Below are 22,625 nucleotides of genomic sequence, written 5' to 3'. Positions count from 1 at the left end.
TTCTTTCTCTCCCCTTCTTCCTTCCTTTTTGCTTTTCTGTCTTCTCTTCCATCTTTCCTTTTTCTTCTTGAGAATGTGAGCCTCATCAATGTGAGGTAGAGTTAAATCCAGGCTTCTGTTCTCTCTGTGACCAGCTCTGCTGAGAAAAGGGATTGTCTAATTTGTTTCCAGCTAAAATTCAGGGCAGTAAATTTAATACCACCTATTGCTAATATGAATTCTTCTAGAGCAAAGCCAAACATTTTTTGTGAGCATACTTCTTGAATCTTATATTTTCAGAACACAATTTTTTTTTTCTTTCTCCTTGATTACCTCACTGAGAAATAAGGATTTATTTGCTTAGGAGCACAATGGCACACATTCAGCTAAAACCTGAATTACATAAAAATTATTAGAAACCATTTAGGAAAGTGTCTCACATGAATTCCCATTTTAGACAGTTTTTTGAAGACCCACAGGCCTGGAAAAGGAGAAAATAAACCCACCTAGAAACAAGACAATTAAAATTTGCACACTCCCTACTGTCCTGCTACCATCATCATCATGAAAATAGTGACTAAGAGGGTTTTCTCTATAATTCTTGTAAATACAAATACTGCCTCCTATTGGGATAGGAGGCTCCTTTGCACATCTTATTTTGGAAAATGCTAGCAACAACCCTACACATGTAAGGAACAGGAAATTGTCCATTGCTGAACTGCAGTCTTGTATGGATGGTTGCATGTTTGGTGAGTGGCAAAGCCATGGTGTTAGCCCAGTCACCTTTTACAAGTACAGTGCTGCTGTCAGTTGACTAAAGGAGGATTCTTCCCCAGTCTAGGGGCCAAAATACATCAGCAGATGTACAGAAGGAGCACATTTGCCTCTTCACCTTGGCTTAGACATCATTATCAGAGAAAGTGCAAAGCACACTCTGTAACTGAGAACCACATCATGGTTATTTTAGTAAGCAATTTTGAAAGAAGTTTTAAATGGGATGAATAGATAAAGACATGTGCTTGAATGCAATGTTTCTGCACCTATGACCAAGACAGATATTTGTTGAAAATTATCTGCAAAACCACTTTGTAGTTTGTGGTAGACCTTAAGAAATTTCAAAAAAAAATCATCATATTAAGTGTGATGCCAAGAGGCTTAAAGACAGAAATGGCCAAAGATTTTTTTTTATAAAAAAAACTTTTAATTTTTATTTCAACAGAGTTTTGGGAGAACAGGTGGTGTTTGGTTACATGAATAAGTTCTTTAGTAGATTTTGGTGCAGCCATCACCTGGGCAGCGTACACTGTACCCAATTGTACTCTTTCATTTCTCATCTCCCTCCTATCCTTCCCCTCGAGTCCCCAAGTCCATTGCATCATTCTTATGCCTTTGCATCCTCATAGCTCAGCTTAGGAGTGAGAAGATATGACATTTGGTCTTCCATTCCTGAGTTACTTCACTTAGAATAATTGTCTCCAGCTCCATTCAGGTTGCCTTGAATGCCATTATTTTGTTCCTTTTTATGGTTGGGTAGTATTCCATGGCACATATGTACCACATTTTCTTTATTCACTCATTGATCGATGGGCATTTGGGCTGATTCCATATTTTTGCAATTGTGAACTATGCTGTTATACACATGCATGGCAAGTGTTTTTTTCATGTAATGACTTCTTTTTCTCTGAGTAGATAACTCAGTGGGATTGCTGGATCAAATGGTAGATCTACTTTTATTTCTTTAAGGAATCTCCATACTGTTTCCATAGTGGTTGTACTAGTTTACATTCCCACCAACAGTGAAATGTGTTCCCTTTTCACCACATCCTTGACAACATCTACTATTTATTTATTTATTTTTATTATGGACATTCTTGCAGGAGTAATGTAGTATAGCATGGGTGTTTTGATTTGCCTTTCCCTGATTATTAGTGATATTGAGCATTTTTCATATATTTGTTGGCCATTTGTATATCTTCTTTTGAGAGTTGTCTATTCATGTCCTTAGTCCACATTTTGTTGGGATTATTTGTCTTTTTCTTGCTGATTTGTTGGAGTTCCTTATAGATTCTGGATATTAGTCCTTTGTCAATTGCATAGTTTGCAAATACTTTCTCCCACTCTGTGGGTTGTCTGTAATAGACTTCTTGCTGCAGCACAATAAATTAGTATAAAAATATGCCCTGTGATTTCAGAATTGACTAAGAGGCTTCCTCCTGTTCTTTCTCAAAAAAAAAAAAAAAGTTACTTTAAACCCTATCATATCTTTATATGATTATCTGATCACTTATAACCTTATTTTTCTTATGAGTCTAGCCCTGGGATCAAGTTCTGGAATCTCCACTAAAAATTTAAAGCACAAATGGGCCATGTCTTGAAACTTGAATACTTTCTCTTTGGTAAGAACTTACTATTTTCCACTATTTTGTATTTTGTTTGCATTGTGCTGTTGATTTAGGTTTTAAAGCCTCAGGTGCTTAACAACAATAGAACCTAAAAATGAGTCACTTTTTGTAATCTCTAACTGCTCACAACCCCTGTAGATAAACAATTACTAAGTCCTAATTTGTAAAAAATCCTTTATGGGGGAAAAAATTTAAGTTTCCTATTTTCTGCAAATAGAGTTCTTTACAATTTCACTGGCAATTTGCAGTTTACATGGTGTTCTCACATACATCATCACATTTGAACTTATAATTAATCCAAAACTAATATCCATAACTGACTATATAAATATTATGCAAATTTAGAAAAGGGTGGAAGAAATGTGAATATCTATCTGTCATCTGTTAGTTCATTTTGATACAAGTGCTAAAATATTCTGATAGAATTGTGATTGCAGGCAATAAAGTAAATCAAAAAAATTTTCCTCCTGAGGTTTTGAGTTAAACCATATATAAATCTACATGAGTTGGTAGAATGAAGAAACTCTGGAAATGTCTTCTGTTCTCATTTCCACAATTTGCATAAAGTAGCTGAACTGCTTTTGACCATTTTGGTTTGCTTAGAATCCTCTTTAGAATATTCACGAAGATTTATTTTGGCAGATTATAAACTCTAGTAGTCACTTATTTTTTAAAATAAACTTTTTATCTACAACATATTTAGATTTACACAATTACTGTGAAAACAGCACAGAGACTTACCCTATGCCCTGCCTTCTAATTTCCCTCACATTAGGACAGTATTTCTGTTATGACTAATGAACCAATATTAATACATTTTTCATTAATGTCCATACTTCATTTGGATTCTTTTGGTTTTTACCTAATGTCCTTTTTCTGTCCCAGGATGCTACCCAAGATCCTACATTACCTTTAGTCTTTATGTTTCTTTAGGTTCTGCTTGGCTGTGACAGTTTCTCAGACTTTCATTGTTTTTTGATAAACTTGATAATTTTGAGCAGTACCAGTCAGGTATTTTGTAGAATATCCCTCAACTGGAATTTGTCTAATGTTTTTCTTATGACCACCCTTGGGTTATATTTATTTGGGAGGAAGACCATAGAGGTCAAGTGCCATTTTCATCACCATAGGAAGAATAAATACGATCAACATGATTTATCACTGGCGAGGTTGAGATGTATCACCTGGCTGAGGTAGCATTTGCCAGGTTTCTCCACTGTAGAGTAACTCTTCTTCCTCTTTCTATACTCTTTGAAGGAAGCCATGATGCTCAGTCCACTTATGGAGTAGGGAGTTATGCTCCATGTTTTTGAGGGTGGAGTAGCTACATAAATTATTTGGTCTGATAGCCATTTTTAATTTTAAAAAGCTAGGAGTCCAGAAGTCAAAGGGTGTTGTAAAAAGTGAAGAGGAAAAAAAATGAGGAAATTCATACAAGGAAGTCAAAAACTAGGGAAATCAAGGTAATGACTGCAGCTAAGGTAAGAGGTAGGCTCACACTCCCCCACACTGGAAAAGCTTCATGACTCGAGACACAGTCCGTTCAACTTTCTCCTGCCTGCCCAATTCCACTGGAAAAGTAAAGCATTCAAACATTTGGAAACTGTAATGAAGCCTATAATCCTTTTACTTTCTCCTGGGATCATCCCATGAATATAATATTTCCTTCACTGCCAGTGCCTGTCCTGCAGTAAGGTTCTGCTCCTCAAAATGCATAGAATGGTTTCCAGGCAGAGCTCAGTATTTTCTCTTGGAGTAGATAAGTGTCGATATATGATGAAAAGACTTGCCAGCTTGTAGTTAAAGGAGTAAAATGAGATAGAGATTAAGTAATTTGCTTAAAATCTTCAAAATTAATTATTTCTAACTTCACCGTTCAACTAAAAGTGCTCTCCCAAAACTTTCCAAAGAGTACTTCTTGTCAAATGCAATGGTCCTTTCTCCTTCCTTATTCTTCTTGATCTTTCTTTTGCGTTTGACTTTATTAGCTACCATTTGGTATTGGATAGCTATTGCTATGTAACAAACCATCTCAAAACTCTGTGGCTTAAGAAAGCAATCATTTATTGCTGCTTATGCACCTGTGGGCGGCTGCAGTTTAGGCTAGGTTCACCTAGGTGGCGCTGCTTCTGATGAAGACCTGCTAGTTGGCTGGGGAGTCGCTGGTCTGTTATGTTTCCCCCTTCTCCACAGTCCAGTATGTTGGCTGTGGCATATTTTTACTATGGCAATGGCAGAAGGGCAAGAAAACAGTAGTAACATCTGAGGTTCTCTTAAGAGTTAGGCTTGGAATTGGCGTCCTATCATGGTGCCAATGGTTAAAGTTACTGATGATGTTTACTGTCAAATCAAGTCACATGAACAATAGACAAAAAATACGCTGTATCCTCAGTGAGGCTATAGCTAGTGTGTGGATGCAGGGATAAATGAAGAATTGGTGTCATTAACACAGTGATGCAATCTATCATATTCTTGTTTCTTTAAATATTCTCTTCTTCTTCTTTTTTAACACAACCTTGATCCTCTCCCTTTTATTAAATTCTTCTTCCTTCAACTGCAGTACTATATGTAGGCTTTACCTTAGACTTAGCCTTTCCATCCTGATTTTCTCTGTGTTTATGCCCTTCCTAAGAAAGCTTATCTAGGCTCAGACTCACTGATGCCCTAATGATCATTTCCGGTTTACCAATTGGGCATTTCCATTTGAGATTGCCTAAACTCATTACTCCCTTGTTTCTCTTAAATCAATGTTTCTTTCCAATACAAAGCTGTATCTATGAAAAAGACTTGGGTCTTTGGATAATTCTTTTATGTGAAAGGAAAAACAAAAGCATACAAACTCCCAATGAAAACCTATTCTACAACATCAGGAATAGGAAATCCCTAAAAATGAAAAGGGACTATATCTGAAAGGAAACCATCATGACAAAAAGAGTATTAGGAACCATTTCCCATGAGAAATGGTTCACGTTACAAAATTTTTTAAATCTAGAGATTATGTATGGTATCGTGACCATCATGCTTAGATAGTTGAAAGTGTGTGGTGTGGGGAGACTTGAGGGTTTTTTATATATATAGCAGAACTACACCCCCTGGGTGGATTTGAAGGAGGAAAATTATGGCTTAATATAAAGAAATAATTTTTAGTAAGAAGGACTATACAGAAACAGAATGGGCTAATATTCTTATTTTTTATCTGTGTCACTTCTCTCTCCTGAAAAAGTCTTGCTCCCCCCTTTTCCCAATTATCCATAAAATTCCTATCCATTTGTCAAGATTATCCCAAGCCTCTCTATAAACTCTTCCCTGATTACTCCAATTTTATTGATCCCTTCCAACTCATGTTGCTAATCTCCCACCCCACTCCAATTAAATTAAGAGTGTTTTGAAAGTAGAAATAGGACATTCTAATTTATAACTTTAAGCATGAGGCACAACACTGAGTTTATACCAGGCATTCAATATATTCTAACTGGCTTACTTTTTTTGTGTGTTTTTTGTTTGTTTGTTTAGACAGAGTCTTGCTGTGACTCCCAGGCTGGTGCCATCTTGGCTCACTGCAACTTCCACCTCCTGGATTCAAGCAAGTCTCCTGTCTCAGCCTCCAGAGTAGCTGGGATTACAGGCACCTGCCACCACACCCAGCTAATTTTTGTATTTTTAGTAAAGATGAGGTTTTGCCAAGTTGGCCAGGCTGGTCTCAAACTCCTGACCTCAGGTGATACAACTGCCTCAGCCTCCCAAAAGTGCTGGGATTATAGGCGTGAGCCACTATGCCCAGCCCTGTCTTATATTTTTATTACAGATTTCCTGATTTCTAATGTGGAGTCATTGGCATTTGTACCAGATTGGACTGCTCAAGAATCTGATTGTTTCACACTGATTTCACAAGAGAACTTGGCTTCTGATTTTAAGTAAAATGAAGGGAGTAGCAGATTTTGCCATCACTTGCCATCCAAGCTCATATTTTCCTGTTCACCGAGAAAAACACTGAATCTAGAGATCCTCTAAGATCTTAGATTTTTAGCTCAGATAATTTACTGAGTGAAATAGAGTGAATTTGCCATCACTTCTTCATGTCTGAAATTTACTTAAAACAAAAATCACCTGGTGAATGGGAATATATGATGTGGAGGAATACACAGAGTACTGGAGAGCTGTCACTGTAGTTTGTATTCAGGTCTGCTTGTTGTCATAGTTACTGATGTACTCAATGCAATTTCCCTCCCAAATCACACTCTGTAGACCTTCACAGAAAATAAGCTATTCTTCCTGTTTTATTTTTCTCTATTCATGAATTGAAGCTAAAAAAATTGCATCAATTGCATTAATGTTTTTCACTCTTAAGATTTTTAAAATACAAAGAAGAGAGATTTCATCAAAATAAACACCTCTGATTGAGGTCTCACCTCATTTGTTCAGCAATGCTTCATTGTACTGCAGAAATAGCTATGATTATGGCCCAATCCCTACCCTAAAGGACATCAGAGATCTGTGAGTGAGACAGATGGGTAAGGGATTTATTTCAGCAAAACGCAATCGGGGTTGTGGTGGAAGCATAGTATGGAAAACCATAAGAACACAGTAGCGTGACATTAAGTTTGAGGTGCAGATCCAAAAGAGGTGTCCAACCTGCAAGTCTTGAAGCATTATGGTTATGAAGTTTAGCAAATGTATTTTCAGTCCCTTTGGGTACAGGAGGCCAAAGTGACCGTGCAAGCTGGGTTCATGGAGCAGTGGCATGTAGAGGTCAGCACTGTTGCACGCAATGTGCTATCACCTGCTAATATTCACACACAGTTCTCCTTTCTGCTCTGGCCACAGGAACTCCTTCACAGACATCCTTCGTGCCATCCTGCTGTCACTGGAAGTCCTAATTGAAGATCCAGAGCTTCAGATAAATGGCTTCATTTTAATTATAGACTGGAGTAATTTTTCCTTCAAACAAGCCTCCAAGCTGACTCCTTCCATCCTTAAACTGGCTATTGAAGGGTTGCAGGTACGTTCAATGAATGCATAATATGAGACCACGTGTGACAACATACTTTAAAAAAAATTATTGCAACCAAAGTAATGTTTATCCTTTGGAATGAAAAAAGGAAACTTGGATAAAATTCATCTGAGTACTCTGTGCTTGTACCTCAGCCTGAGCTTTAGATGCTTTTTAAGATTATCTCTCATTTTCATTAATAACTCCAAATTACTGTTACCACAGGCACAAATTATCCACTGTAGCAATAATGAATAAAGCTCCAAGATGTTTGGCTTAATCCACCAGAGAGTTCACAAAAATTAAAACTAGGAAACATCTGCTTTATGAGCATGTCATATGTAGAGGTGGCATGGGGCTTTCAGAAGCATTTTTGTGCCCCAGAAATGCACCCTGCAGATCACAACTTCCAAGAGTGTAAAGTGCTGCAGAGCTTGTGCTTAAGTGGATCACTTTGGTGCAAACAAAGGAAGCAGATGAAACTGCCTCCTGTTTGTATGACCAGTTATCAGGATTTGGGGAAGAGGTTTTTGGGCTACAGGGTTAGAGTGGTTAGTCTCTAGGGTTCTTTCTACTTTCGAAGGATCTGGGATTCTATGAGAAGTAACTCAGAAAGGCAATGCTGCTTAGTCTTCTGGTTACACATTATTACAGTACCAAATTAAGGGCATATTTTGGGGACATTTTGAATCAGCATAGATAAAATTCATGTTCCCTATTAATTTTATAGGCAGATTAACTCGATGGAATGACTCTCCCCCCAGATGGCAGTTATATACAGCTATGTATATAGCAAAACATGACATTCTCAGATCAAGTAGTCATTACTCATGCTCTTCAGAGTGCAAGACTAGGACCCTTTTCAATCCTCCATTACACTCCCCTGTGGTAACTGGTGGGTCTGTTTCTTAAATTATGGCTTATTTGTATTTGGCCCTCAGCAAATATCTGGCACCTAGTGGGCCTCTGATAAACATGTATGTAGTGAATGGATCTGATTTTATTGAAATGATATCCTATTTCCCAGAGGAGGAGAAGTAGAGCAGGCATTTCATAGGGAACAGCAAGTCCACACTGTTCCAGGGATGCCAGATTGTCCTGGGTGGCTACATCATGCAGTGTATTTGGGGGGCATTTGTAAAATTGCTTTTGAATATGCAGACTACATAGAGCATCCTGCCCTGCCTTAAAAGCCCAATTGTAGACTTCTGTGTTCTTTTCCATCAGTTGCTTCCTCTTAGCTCTCTTTTTCTCCAACCTCCTCTCATCTAAGCATCTGAACATCTGATCTCTTTCTCCTTAAAGCTTTTATCAAAGGAAGTTTTAAAGTAAGCTTCAAGGTTTACATTGTGCTTAAATTATGCTGACCATATTTCCAGGAATGTCTGTACAAGCTGCGTGTAATCTTATCTTTTTTAAAAAAAGATAATTCATTATATGTGCAAGTAGCTGTGATACAAGTTCTAGCCCTTTATAAATTTTTTTCCTAAATCAGTAAGGAAAATCCAACCCTATGTTCCAATTTTTCTTCCTAAAAATGTATGGATTACATAATATGTCCTCAAAAAGTTCAGTAGGTTGATGTGAACGTACTGAGGTCTTACTGAATTAATGCGTGTGAATGTGTTTTAAAAGATAATGTCACACCTAAATAAAAGCCATTCTTGTGGGAAATACTAGAGGACCTTTGAAGGGGAAACTTGGGTCCCATTTGGGCCTTCCACTTGTCGTATGCCAGGGTCCAAGATGATTTTCACAATGTCCTATGGTTTTGGTTAAGGAATAGCCCTCCTGTCATGGAGAAGAAACCCATGGTTCCTAGGAAGCTTAGCTGGGGTACAGTTCCTTCATCAAGGATAGTAGTTCCGCCATCCCAATTTAGCTTGTTGGCTTGACCATGTTGAAGAAGCACTCAGGGTTACTGAGACAATTCTGCTCTTGCCCACATTGGCTGGTCAACTCTGCCCAGCTACTTGTAACTTCTCACTTCAGGCCACCTGCTCTCTGGTTTTGAGATATTCAGATGCCCTGGTCAATCCACCACTGGCTCTCCTTGCAACTTTTTTCATTGCAAGGGTTGCCTCCCTCTCCAGGTAGCCACGAACATCTCTGATGTCTCGAAAAAGCCATAAGTGGTACTAAGCAGAGTTCATTCCTTTATGGTGAGCACTTTGTGCAAGGAGGGTCCTATAAAGGTGTCAATTTGTTAGCCACAGAAATTCAAGATAAATTAAAACATCACTGGCAGACTTCATTAGAGAAAGGAAAAGCCACATACAGCCATCATCAATGAGGGAAGAAAAGTCGCACACTTCCTTCCTCCCATGCACCCCCAGAGAGACTTACAGAGTCCAAGTGTTCTTTGGACATGTGGGAGATTGTGGGGGAGGGAGATCTCTGCTGTCCTGCCTTTTCTAGGGTAGGTATGAGAAAGTGGCCTTGTCAGGGGAAATAAGCAATCCAATTTGGTGCTAGGCCATCTGGTTTGGGATTTCAACTGTTTGTTTATAGCATTTGTCTAGGATTACCTGCTTCTCGACCTCTGGAGAATTTGGGGCCTTAGGGTATGAAACACTCCCCCGCCCCCCCCCGCATCCCTACATCCCCACCACCAAATAGGTAATACAATACCTTCTGCAGGGACAAGGTGGTTGGGGCCATCCCAGACAGCTCAATCTTTAGGCAGTGAGAATTTAAGGTCATTCTGTATCAATCCTGCACTTTGCATCACAGCGTGGTTCCAGAACCCTGAGCCTTACTTCTATTACCATGGTTCCTAGTTCTCCATAAACACAGTTGTTCAAGGAGAACTTTGATTACTAATTGCTACAAGTTAGGTTCCTTGATTACTAATCCTTACGCTTTTGGTTTTCTGGGGAGCAGACAACGATGTGACTAACATGCCAAAGGTGTATTAGAGAGTGCTCTTTGGGTCAACACCTGTTGGAGAAGCTACTACAGGAGAAAGCTGGACAGTATGAGAAGTTGGGATTCAGTCATCTCCAGTGAAGCCCCAGGCATTCTGAAACTGGAGTGAACATTTGCAGCTGGGCTTAACAGTCTGGGCCTTAATATGCACACAATGTTCAGTCACTGTGTGCTGGCTGTCCTAGGAAAAGGTTGTAAGCTTGGGCAAAGCAGTTCTCTTCAACCAGAGGTCCCAAAGGGAGCTGTTATCTGAGGACTTTCTGGCAGCCCTCTCAGTGGCTGGGCAGCATATCAGGGCATCTGTAATGTAGCAAAAGATGTTTGGAATATCTTTTGGAAAAGACATTGCAATGTAACATCAAGGAGCTTTGTTATTCTGACTCAGGATATATACCTGATTTTCTGGATTACACATATTCCCAACCGACCCCAAAGTGGATGTGATTCTAGGTAATACAGAGGTGATGGGCACTGGGCTAGCAAGTAGGGGACTGTCTTCTATTTGGGTCTGCCAGTTGTATTTCTGTGCTTTAAAAGGTAATTAATACTGCTTCTGACAATAATCATCAAAAACTGGCATGTGCATGGAGCTTGGTTATGCCCCTCATAGGCTTATTAATTAGTCATTAGTCTTTCTTTAAGGGATCATAAGATTTTTACATCAAAATTTGTCTTGTATCGGCCAGTCATGAAATTCTAATAGTGTCTATATTATACATTCCTCCTTTTAGAGCAATGCTTTGAGGAATTGTCATTGTTTAGAATATTAAGTTGCCCCAGTTACATAAATATTCTATAAATATTAGTTTAAAAGACCTTAGTCAAAATACTAATTTTGAGAATGCTTGTGAGTCATGTACTCCTGCTGAGCTGTTTGATCTTTAAATGTGGTCAATATAAAGTCTAAAAGAGCTGTTGTATCTGTTCATTACAATTTGTTTAAATTTTAATCAAACAAAGTAATATGCTATCATTTTAATACAGCTCAATGTTATTCCAAATTCTGCTGGGGATTTCTGGCAGAATGAGCCACATACTGAAGTCCTGCTCTTGAGCTTTGTGATGAGTCCAAAATCAATTTTTGGAATCATTTCTTATAAATCGCTGCAACCCAGCGATTACAATCAACATACTGTGTTTACCAATGTTCAGCCAACCCAGATATTTCAAGAGCTTACTGTGCTCAAGTGTTTCATTTAGGAAGAGCTACCGTCTTGTGTCCTGTAGGCTATTTACAAAATATTTGATTCCTTTAAGGACCCAGATATTTGTCACAGATTTAGAGAAGCATGTTTTTCACTTTCTGGAGGAGATTCAGAAAGCAATCTATTTTTTATTTTTTTCTCATTTTCACACTCACGTCATTATCATCTAGCCATTCTGAACACTTTATCAGTTCATTAACTCTTTGTTTGAGGTTTATTGTGTGACAATTTTTTCTGTTAAAGGTGTTTTTATAATATTTATATCAACCTTGATTCAACTTCTTCCAACAGCTTTGAGCCACTTTAGTAGAAAAGGAGGTCCATTGCTTTTCCACTCTTCTTTTTTTGACCCTAAATGATAATGATGACTTTCTAACTTTTAGTCCAGGTAGGATGGAACATGGAGCAATGCTCAGAGGCTTAGCCAACTGCAATCGCCTATCTCCTTAGCGTCCTTTATTTATTAATTATTTTTGCATGTGAGAATTATGCTTTTTTCCTTCCAACTTTCATTTTAGGCTCGGGGGTACATGTGCAGTTTTGTAACATGAGTAAACTATATGTTGCTGTGGTTTGGTGTACAAATTATTTCATTACCCAGGTAGTGAGCCTAATACTCAATAGGTAGTTTTCTGATTCTCGCCCTCTTTTTGCCCTTCAACCTCAAGTAGGTCCTGGTGTCTATTATTCCGTTCTTTGTGTCCATGTGTACCCAATGTTTAGCTCCCACTTATACGTGAGAATGTGAGGTATTTTGTTTTCTATTCCTATGTCAGTTTGCTTAAAATTATGGCCTCCAGCTGCATCCATGTTGTTGCAAATAACATGATTTCATTCCTTTTTTACAGCTGTGTACTATTCCGTAGCATATATTTATTACATTTTCTTCACCTAATCCACTGTTGTTTTCATGTCTTTGCTATTGTGAATAGGGCCGTGATGAACATATGCATGCATGTACCCTTGTGGTAGAATGATTTATATTCCTTTGGGTATTTACCCAATAATGGGATTGCTGGGTTGAATAATTCTTATTTTTAGTTCTTTGGCATCTCTTTTTAAATAATCCTCAGATCTTGGTTCATACTCTCCAGCTTCCTTCCTACAGCCTGCCCCTTTTCCAAAACATGACATGACATGTTCACTTCCCTTTGGCAAATCTAAAGTGCCATATTCACTCAAAAGATTAGAACAATGCAAATTCTGTCACATCAATGGGCAATTGTAGTTCCTGAGTATCACTGATGGAGCACATTGTGGTTAGAAATTTTGACAGTCAGGTTGGGAAGATGCATTTCAAGTTAGTAATATTAATATATTCACACCAATTCTGCAGTCCATACATCAGACCTGCAGACATCCTGACTCATGGTGTATTCATCCAACATAAAATATGGGTCAGGATGTACAGCCGGGAACAAAGCCAGCCTGTCTTCCAGGCTCTCACAATCAGTCTAGGGCTTTACTTCTCTAGGTGTACTCCATAAACCAGCAGTACCAGCAGATTCAAGAGCTGGTTAGAAATGCAGATTCTCAGGCCCTGCCCCAGACCTACTGAATCAGAGCTGCATTTCAACAAGAACTTCAGGTGATTTGTATGCACGTTAAAGTTTGAGAAGCCCTGCCCTAAAACATGGCATTATAGTAGAACTCGATGGATATTAACTTTAAGCATGTCAGATAGCCCTGGAGGGGTAATTACAACCCAAAATGCTGACCCCACTCCCAGAGTTTCTGCTTCCATATATATAAAGTCCAAGAATTTACACTTCACACACACTTCTAGGAGATGCTGCTGCTACTGGTACAATACACACTTTGGTGTGGATGAGAGTAGAGCCCACAGTCTGGACTTCAATCTTGGCTCCGCCCCTCAGAGACCTCAGGCAAATCATTCACTTTCTGGGTCTCAGTTTCCTCATCTGTGAAATGTGGTGTTGTAATAGTTTCCTCCTTAGAGGTTTATGGTGAAAATCAAATAGTACATGCAACATGCCTGGGAGACAGCCAGTGGCCACTCAATGTTAGAGTGTTGTTGAAAGAATGAAGAGGCCAGCCCTTATTGTAGGCCCGTGTGGCTGTAGTGCACTCATTTAAATGAAATCACTCTTCATTGCCCCAGCTCTGTAATTTGGATCTCTGAAAATTAGACCTTACCAGCCTGTTCACTTGCCTTAAACAAGAGATTTCCTTATTTCTGCTCACTATAGGTAACTACTTAGGGCGAGATTGGTGTCACCTGCCTATGCAGTGGCCTTTGAGGCACCTTTGTTTTTCTGTTCATGTGGTGTGATTATTTTAATTATCCCCGACAACTGAGGGTTGAATCGTCCCAATGCCTTAGTAGTGTGGTGATTAATGAGGCTAAAATGTACCTCCTTCATCCTGTAGGGCTCTCTTCAGTAGTAACATTTATAGCATCTTTTATTAATTTTTAGTTTTCATGTATTAAAAAATATTAGAACAGGTGGAAGGAAAAGGATATTTGCATTTTGTTAAGAAGTTTCTTAATTCCTGTTTTCTAAAAACTCCAGGTTTGCTTGAAGGACACTTTTCCTCTAGGCAAACTATGTTTTACCTCCTCAGGTCATAAAGCTGTAATTTTGAATTTGCAAGAGTGCGTTATGTTATGATATGAATATTAGAGGAATAAATATCTCCTCTAATGCTCTACCTTGTTAAGTATCAATTAAACTCAGGAAGATAATTAGAGCTAATGACACTCTGGTGATTCTGATGGCTGGCTCAGTTTGGCCCATTTAAAATGGTTCCATTTAAATGGGTTTATCTTTGGTGTACTTTTGATAAATGGTATTTTTCAGACTCCCATGCATTATAAACCTCACCAGTCCTCTGATTCATCCATTTAAAAAACAGTCACCAAGTCATTACTTCCAGCCAGTCACTAAGATAAACAGATGCAGGTCCTGTCCTCGGGAAGGTCAAGCAGAGGTTCAAAGCAGAGGCAGACTGATAAAAGATTTCTTAAAAATGTCCAAGAAGAGAGATATGTACCAAGCTAATAAAATCCCAGAGATCCAATCCAGCCATGTGGAGTCAAGAATGGCATCCTGGGCAAGGCCACACCTCAGCTGATACTTAGCAGGAGAGCATGGAATAGCAAGTGAAGATACAGGAAGTGCTTACAGGCAGTGGAGAGAACATACACAAAGAGAGACAGCTCAGTAGGAAAGAGAAACATAATTCATTTCATTTTTCTGGAGTGCATAAGTGCCAGGCAAGGAGGTTGTATGCTCCTGTGCCATGCTAAAGAGTTTGGTCTCCTCCTGCAGACTTAGCCACTGGCCATACGGAAGCAAGATGGCAACACAGATTTAAATTTCACATGGGATTAATTTGTTGGCTGTGAGCAAGGGAGGGTCAAAGGCAGGAGAACCAATTAAAAAGCAATTGCAATAATTTAAGTAAGAAATGATAAGCATCTCAACTAGGGGTGATAAAAGGGACTCAATAACCAAATACGAAGAAAGATAAGGCAGTGCTTGAGGGTGGGCTCTGTGGGAAGTGGTGGAGGAGGAGTCAAAGATGAAGGTCAGGTGTGAAGCTAAGGTGACCGGTGAACGGTGATGATCAGTGAGATCGTGCAGACAGGAATGAGCAGGTATGGGAGGTAATGAGCATTTTTTTAGGGGTTAGATATGCTGAATTTAAGATATTGTGGAATATCTTTATCATTTACATTAAATCTGAGTTGAAAGAAGAGGTTTAGGCTAGATTCATAGATCTGGTGGTACAGCTAGTGCTCCACTTACGACCACGGTCGGGACCACGGACCGGTGGTAACACGATTTGGTCGTAAGTTGAGTAGGCTATATGTACAGTTGAAATGGTGCACGCGGAGATGGTAGTGCTGCCGGAAGCTGGTCTGCACTGTCATACGCCCAGCTGGGCAACGTTTGCGCTGCCAGACGCGGAGCAGTCATGGCTAGCGATTGTGGTAGTAAAGTCGAATGGTCGTAAGTTGCATAGGTGGTAAGTTGATCAATACCTGTAATTGAAATCGTAGGAAAGAAAAGATCATTCAGAAGAAAACTAGGGAGGGAGCAGCAGTGAATGAGAAAAGAACCCAAGTGAAGAGCAACATACTGTGAACAAGTTAGGTGAGAAGCAGGAGAAAGGAAAGATCGGGACGGAAACTAAGGAAGGAGAGCTTTGGAGAGAAACCATTGCACTGCAGTGGTGGGGTTGTCATCTAGAGAGCTCTGGGTTGAGGGGAGGTGGCGAAAGGAAGGTAACTCTGCCAAGAAATGTGTCTGCAAACCACAGGTGGTAAGGGCATAGAGAAAACCAGAGGAGAGGGAGCAGGAGCATGGTCATGGAAGAAGTATTCCATCTTACTTTGCCTCAGATAAGATTTTCACAAGAAGAATATGTTAAGGGCCTTCACACAGCTGGGGAAGATTGATCTTGACAAAGGACTGACCTCTGAATTGTTTAGCTCCAGGCTAATATTTCTCAGTGCACCAAAGAAGACATCTCTGCCTATCATTATTACAAAATGAAGTGTGGTATGGCTGTCCAGAGACTCTGTTCTGAATATACTATGTAATGTATTAGCAGAAATAGAGACTATTACAAGTTTCTAGTCCTGTCAGTGTTCTAGGGGACCTGGCATCAGAGCTAAGCAGCCTTTGGCTGTTGGAAAGAAACTGTAGAGAATCTTGCCCTGCACGGCCCACACTCTCTGGTGATTAAACTACAGGTGTTAAAAATAATGCCCTTGCAAAAGAATCAGTGAAAAAAAAAAAGGAGAGGAGGGTATTTACGTAACCCAGCAATTCAGAACTACTGTATCTTCCAGGCTTAGCCAGACCAGAGTTGAAGTTGAAACAGTGTCATAAAAACTAACTCTTTTTTCTCTGTCTATCTCTCAGTCTCACTTTCCTCTATACTGACTTTATTTTCAGTCAGGGTTTTTTTCATAAGGTGACAATGAAGACAAAGTTTCAGGTATAAGTGACCTCTAGTGTCTGCATTCTTGGTAGGAGTGAGGGGATTGAGGGGTGCTCTGGCTAAATGAGATCCTGACCCCACCCAAGGTTCTACACCTGAACCATAGAGACTAAAATGTTGGGGGTTAGTCCCCAAAAGATGCCAGGCAATGACAGGAATTTCCAATGAGGAACTTAAAGAGATAGAAATTTGAGGGACTTTTTTGTTGCATTTTTTTTAACTTATTGTCCAATATGTCACCTGGGAATTGGAAAGTTGATTATGGTTTCTGTTTAGCAACTAATTCCATGGATAGGATTGGGAAAATTGCTTGACACCTGGAGACCTAAGATTCTTTATGAGCAAGAACTGAGGGGATTGGACTGCAGCAGTGGTTCTCATACTATGTAACTCTCAGGATCCCTGGAGAACTTGTTAAAACCTTGATTCTAGAATCCTAACTTAGGAGTGTCTGATTCAGTAGTTTGGGGTGTGGGGGTAAGAATTTTCAGTAACAAATTCTCAGATGATGCTGCAGGTGGCCACAGGACCACGCCTGATAAACACTGGACTTCATAAATCTTTATAACCCTTCTCATCTTCTAATGTTATGAATCTGTAATTTTACTTCTACAGACATAGTGTTAGAGCCTAGGTCACGGATGGGAAATAGGATTGCTCTCACATATCAAATTTAAACAATTAGAATGAAGCATGAGAAGAATTCTGACACAAATGCCATGCTCAGCTGAAAAAGAGTACTGGGATTGATTCATGATTTACCTTCAGTGTGGATGGTACCCAGGCAAACTTGCCACATATTGGCCCTCCCTGATGTGGAAATTTCCAGCTCAGGAGACAGTCTAGTGTTCATGACATAATAAATAAGGAAAATAACCTTAAGCCCATCTTTTCTAGTCTACGGTAAAAAAAATAAGGGTGCTGCTGATGGTGGTAATGATGATCGTGATGATGACAGCAGTGATGGCACCTGTTAGTCTGACACTTACAATACTTTCACAAACAGTATTTTATTTGATCCTCCCTATATCCCATTGATTAAGCAGAGCAGCAGAGCAATAAATCATCACTTCAAAATAAGCAAATGAAAAAAATTGAAACAATCAAACATCAATTTCCAATAAAATTTTAATCACCTTTGAGGCCAACAAGAGACCTTAGACTTTTTATTGTGTTCCATGGGAGGAGGTGTACTTTGTTAGAATAAGTAAGTGGTAACATATAGTCCAAATTCACCAAAGGAGAACATTTGTTGCTAAGAAACCAGTAAGACTGGACGCGGTGTCTCACGCCTGTAATCCTAGCAGTTTGGGAGGCTGAGGCAGGCGGATCATTTGAGGTCAGGAGTTCAAGACCAGCCTGGCCAATACAGTGAAACCCCATCTCTACTAAAATACAAATATTAGCTGGGCATGATGGTGGGTGCCTGTAATCCCAGCTACTGAGGAGGCTGAGATGAGAGAATTGCTTGAACCTGGGAGACAGTGGTTGCAGTGAGCCGAGATCATGCCACTGCACTCCAGCCTGGGCTGCTGAGTGAGACTCTATCTCAAAAATAAACCAATAAGAATTGTTAACCCTTTATAGCCAAAAGACACAATTCTACTATAGTTTCTTTTTTTTCTTTTAATTTCAATAGGTTTTTGGGGAACAAGTGGTGTTTGGTTACATGAATTCGTTCTTTAGTGGTGATTTCTGAGATTTTGGTGCACCCATCACCTGAGCAGTGTACACTGTACCCAATGTGCAGTCTTTTATCACACAACCCCTTCCTTTCTCCCCAAGTCCCCAAAGTTATTGTATCATTCTTATGCCTTTGCTTCCTGATAGCTTAGCTCACACTTATGAGTGGGAACATATGATGTTTGATTTTCCATTCCTGAGTTAGTTCACGTAGAATAATGGTCTCCAATTCCTTCCAGGTTGCTGCAAATGCTATCAGTTTGTTCCTTTTTATGGCTGAGTAGTATTCCATGGTATACATATACCACATTGTCTTTATCCACTTGATTGATGGGCATTTGGACTGATTCCATATTTTGCAGTTGCAAATTGTACTGCTATAAACAGAATGTGCAGGTACCTTTTCCATGTAATGACTTCCTTTCTTGTGGGTAGATACCCAGGAGGAGAATTGCTGGATTTTTATAGGATTTTAAGTCCTTCTATATATAGAAGGACTTAATTTTTGTGTAAAAAACTCTTTTGATGAGTAAGATACATTGAGAGAACTACCCAAATCATAAGTGTGTAAAAGAGATACATTAAGAGAACTACACAAATCATAAGCTATAGCTCAGTAACTTTTCAGAAAATAAAAGCATATAGTAAACCAAATGGGGATCAAGAAAAAATAGTAACTGTGACCCAGAGATACTGTGTATCATTGACTGACCCCAATGGCAGTCACTATCTTGACTTTCAAAACCATAGATCAGTTTTGCTGCAGTGGAGTTTATACAAAAGAAATGACTGACCACTTATGTTAAGGTGTTCCTAATCTGAATCATGAATTTTTTTGTAGTATGACAACACTTTGGTATTTTATCTATTTGTATCATTTTTATAAAAGATCTGAAACTATTAATGCCTATATTTGGAATTTATTAAATTTCTTGAAAATTTCAAGTCCAAGAAATGCAGTAGCACATTGTCTTTGTGGAACGTAATTGTACAACAATTGTACCTCATAAAACATAGTGTCACAAATGGCTGCTAAGCCTGCACACTTCATTCTTTTTGTTACATATTTTTTATTATTTATTTTTTAACTTGACACATAATAATTATACATATTTATGGGGTACATAAAGATGCCTCAATCCATGCAAATAGGATGAGGTCAGGCTAATTAACATATCATTATCTCAAACATTTATCATTTCTTTGTGTTGGGAACATTTAATATCCTCTCTTCTAGCTATTGGAAAATATATGTTATTGTTAGCTATAGTGATCTTAACAGTGCTGTAGAACATTACAACTTATTCCTACTATCTGGCGGTAAATTTGTACCCTTGAACAAATTTCTTCCATTCACCTGCTTCCTCCTAATCCTTCCCAGCCTCTAATATCCTCTGTTCTACTTTTTACTTCTATAAGATCAACTTTTTTTAGCTTTTACATATGAGTGAAAACATGCGGTGTTTAATTTTCTGTGCCTGGCTTATTTCACTTAACATAATGTACACACTTTATTCTTAAGAAAACTCCTCAGACTTCCCTTAGAGACTGTTTATTCTCATTTTACACATACTTCTTGTCGACTTGGTTATGTAGTTTCCAACCTCACCACATCTAGAAGGCTCAATCAAGAATTTGGGTTGAGAGGCTAACCCACATTACCATATAGACAATATCAAGAAATAACAGCTGACAGCCAGGGAAGAAACATAAATAATGTAAAATTTTACCACAAAAACTAGAAAGCACCATGACTGAAGCCATTTAGAATAATGTATCTTAGTAGCCTGAGTGCACCAGCATATCATAGAATCAGATATGATGTGCATGGCCATAATCCTGAGCTCTTTAGCAGAGTCTCAGTCACATTCAACAAGGATTGCTGAAGCCATCATGGAACTGTGTAAAATATTAGAGACATGTTCATGTAAAATAGCTATACTATGATCTAAAAAATTACAGCTTAAGAGATAAACCTTTAGTCATTTGTATATCTTGGGAGCTCCAGAAATTATTAATGCTAATTTTTTGAGGGTTTATGAGAGTAAAAAAGTTATTTTATAATAAAAATAGTTTGCATATGACCAAAAAAGAGCCCTTTGAAGGTTTGCCTTTTAGATTTCCCAAAATAAAAGAACAATACATGCTCTAAATGTCTAAATGTCCATAACATTGTCTAAACTCAACTCCAGCTCCAAAAGTCCTAGTCTTTGGAGTTCCATAAACATGCTTACTGTAGAAAGGTTGTTTTTTTTTTTTAAATACTGCTAATTCTGGTAAAGAAAAATGAGGAATAAAAAATACAAATTATACCCAGTCTTACTCGGAAATAAACATTTTAAACCTGGGCATCTGCTCTTTTCACTTTACAGTGAACAGTTTTCTAGCCCTTTAAACATTTTACTTCATTGTTTACGACTGCATCCATTCCACTGTTTAGTTATATGATCATGTATTAACCAATTCCCAACCGTTGAGTGTTTAGATTGTTCCCAGTGCTTTCAGTATTGTGTGAAATGATGACATGAATAATCCTTTAGCTAAATTTTCGGCCACAGGAATTAACTCCTTAGGGTAAACTTCTAGAGGTGAAGAGCATGTTGAAAATGCTCTGCAGAAAGGCATTTTGTATGAGAGAGTCTGCTTCCTGAACCAAACCAATACTGGGTACCGAACACAAGTTTTTGTTATTGGTAGGCTCTCCACAATGCCCTACAATGCATAGCATCTTTTGGTTTTAGTTTGCTTTGATTACTAGTGAGGTGGGACAATTTGCCACATATCTATTAGACATTTGTAGTCTCTTTTCTGGGTATTGCCGGTTAATGTACTTTAGCCATTTTTGATTGGGGTTTTAAAACTCGCGTTTTATTACTAATTTGTAAGGTATTTTGTTATTCAAGGAAAATAACATTTTATCTCATCACAAATATTTTTCAGAACTTAAATTTACAAGAGTTTATTTTTGCTGTTCTTGTTTAAAGCAGTTTAAAAAAGCTTATATAATCAAATCTGTTTAACTGCCTTTGCTATAGCAAGTATTTATCCCAAATGTTATATAAAATTCACTAGCATTTTCTTCTAGACTTGGATTTTTTTCTTTTTTCTTTTTTCTTTTTTTTGGTAATTTAACATTTTAGTCTATCTGGAATTTGTATTTGAAGAGATGTGAGGAAGGAATCTAAGTTAACTGTTTCTGTATGTATTTTGATTTGTCCTAATACTGGTTATTGGATAATGCATCCTGAAATGCACTTTAGAAGGTGGATAAATCAATGCTGAGGAGCTATTAAGAAGGATGGTGATGCCAGAGCTAGTTATTCATCAAACTCATTCTGCAAGAAATATCAGCCAATCTTCGATAAGTATGAGTAATGTGAATTGGCAGAGGATAGAAAGATGAGACTCACTTCAATTCAGCAACTATTTATTCCTCTTACTATGTGCCAGGATTTTTAGCGGCATAGGTGGAAGAACCAGCCGGTCTTACTCCCAGGACAGGATAAAGATTAACTTGATGTTTCTTTGGGACCACCTGGAAGAAAAGGAAAAATGAGATGGGTAAGACAGACAGACACAAGGGTGGTTGTTGCAGGGCTCAGAAGCTGGACTGAAGAGTTTAGAAAATAACTTCACTACTGAGAATCCTAAAGTACAGTCATAAAAATGATTTTTTTCTGCTTTAATAATAGACTGGATTTTAGTAATTTAAAGATGTTTAATGGATAGTATTAACAATGTGAAATAACCCAGGAGATTAAGCTAATGCCAGCTAAACTGAAATGTCATTTGTTGAGAGAAGTAATCCTTAATGCCCTAATCTGTAGACTCATTAAGGATTTGGAAGAAATTATGAATAACTTTTTTCACTAACTGAATGAGATTTAAGATATTCCTTTAAAAAAAAAAAGAATATAGGACTGCATTAAAGTGGATTTCAAGACTTTGGAAGGGGAAAGTTTGTTCTAAAAGAGAATCTATAAAGATGACCCAGTTCAGAAGCTATAAAAGAAATCACATCTTGTTAGAGCTAAAGCATGAAACATTCTGCAATTCTTTTCTTTGGTCAGAGCGTGTTATCATTGAGTACTTTCGTACAAAGTTCAATTTCTCGATTGTTCTTGTGGTGGTGTTCTATAACACTTGCATTTATTTAGGTTTACATAGTAAGTCCATTAACCCAAGTATAATACATACATAGGGAAAATAATCAACTTTGAGCATAAATCTAATATTCAATATTTGAGAACTGTCCTAGCTTGGGCAAGATGGCTAGACTCCATCTCTACATTTAAAATTTTAAAAATTAGTTGGGCATGATGGTGCAGATCTATAGTCCCAGCTACTCAGGAGGCTGAGGCAGGAGGATCTCTTTAACTAGGAGTTGGAGGCTGCAGTGAGCCATGATTGTACCACTGCACTCCAGCCTGGGTGAGAAAGTGAGAACCCATCTCAAAACAACAA

General features: G+C 38.4%; 1 protein-coding gene across 2 annotated transcripts in view; it reads left to right on the top strand.

The window, feature by feature from the left end:
- Positions 1-22,625, top strand: part of CLVS1 (clavesin 1) — a 199,310-nt gene that overhangs the window by 78,825 nt on the left and 97,860 nt on the right. For both annotated transcript variants that reach the window (XM_017547540.2, XM_037745388.1), the window contains exon 3: positions 7,206-7,380. In XM_017547540.2, the coding sequence (XP_017403029.1) occupies positions 7,206-7,380 (175 nt within the window). The remainder of the gene's footprint in view (positions 1-7,205; positions 7,381-22,625) is intronic.

This window comes from Cebus imitator, unplaced genomic scaffold, assembly GCF_001604975.1.
Source record: "Cebus imitator isolate Cc_AM_T3 unplaced genomic scaffold, Cebus_imitator-1.0 Scaffold199, whole genome shotgun sequence".
NCBI classification, from domain to species: domain Eukaryota; kingdom Metazoa; phylum Chordata; class Mammalia; order Primates; family Cebidae; genus Cebus; species Cebus imitator.
The sequence above is the reverse complement of the archived record's forward strand: the minus strand, read 5'-3'. Positions and strand labels throughout refer to the sequence as shown.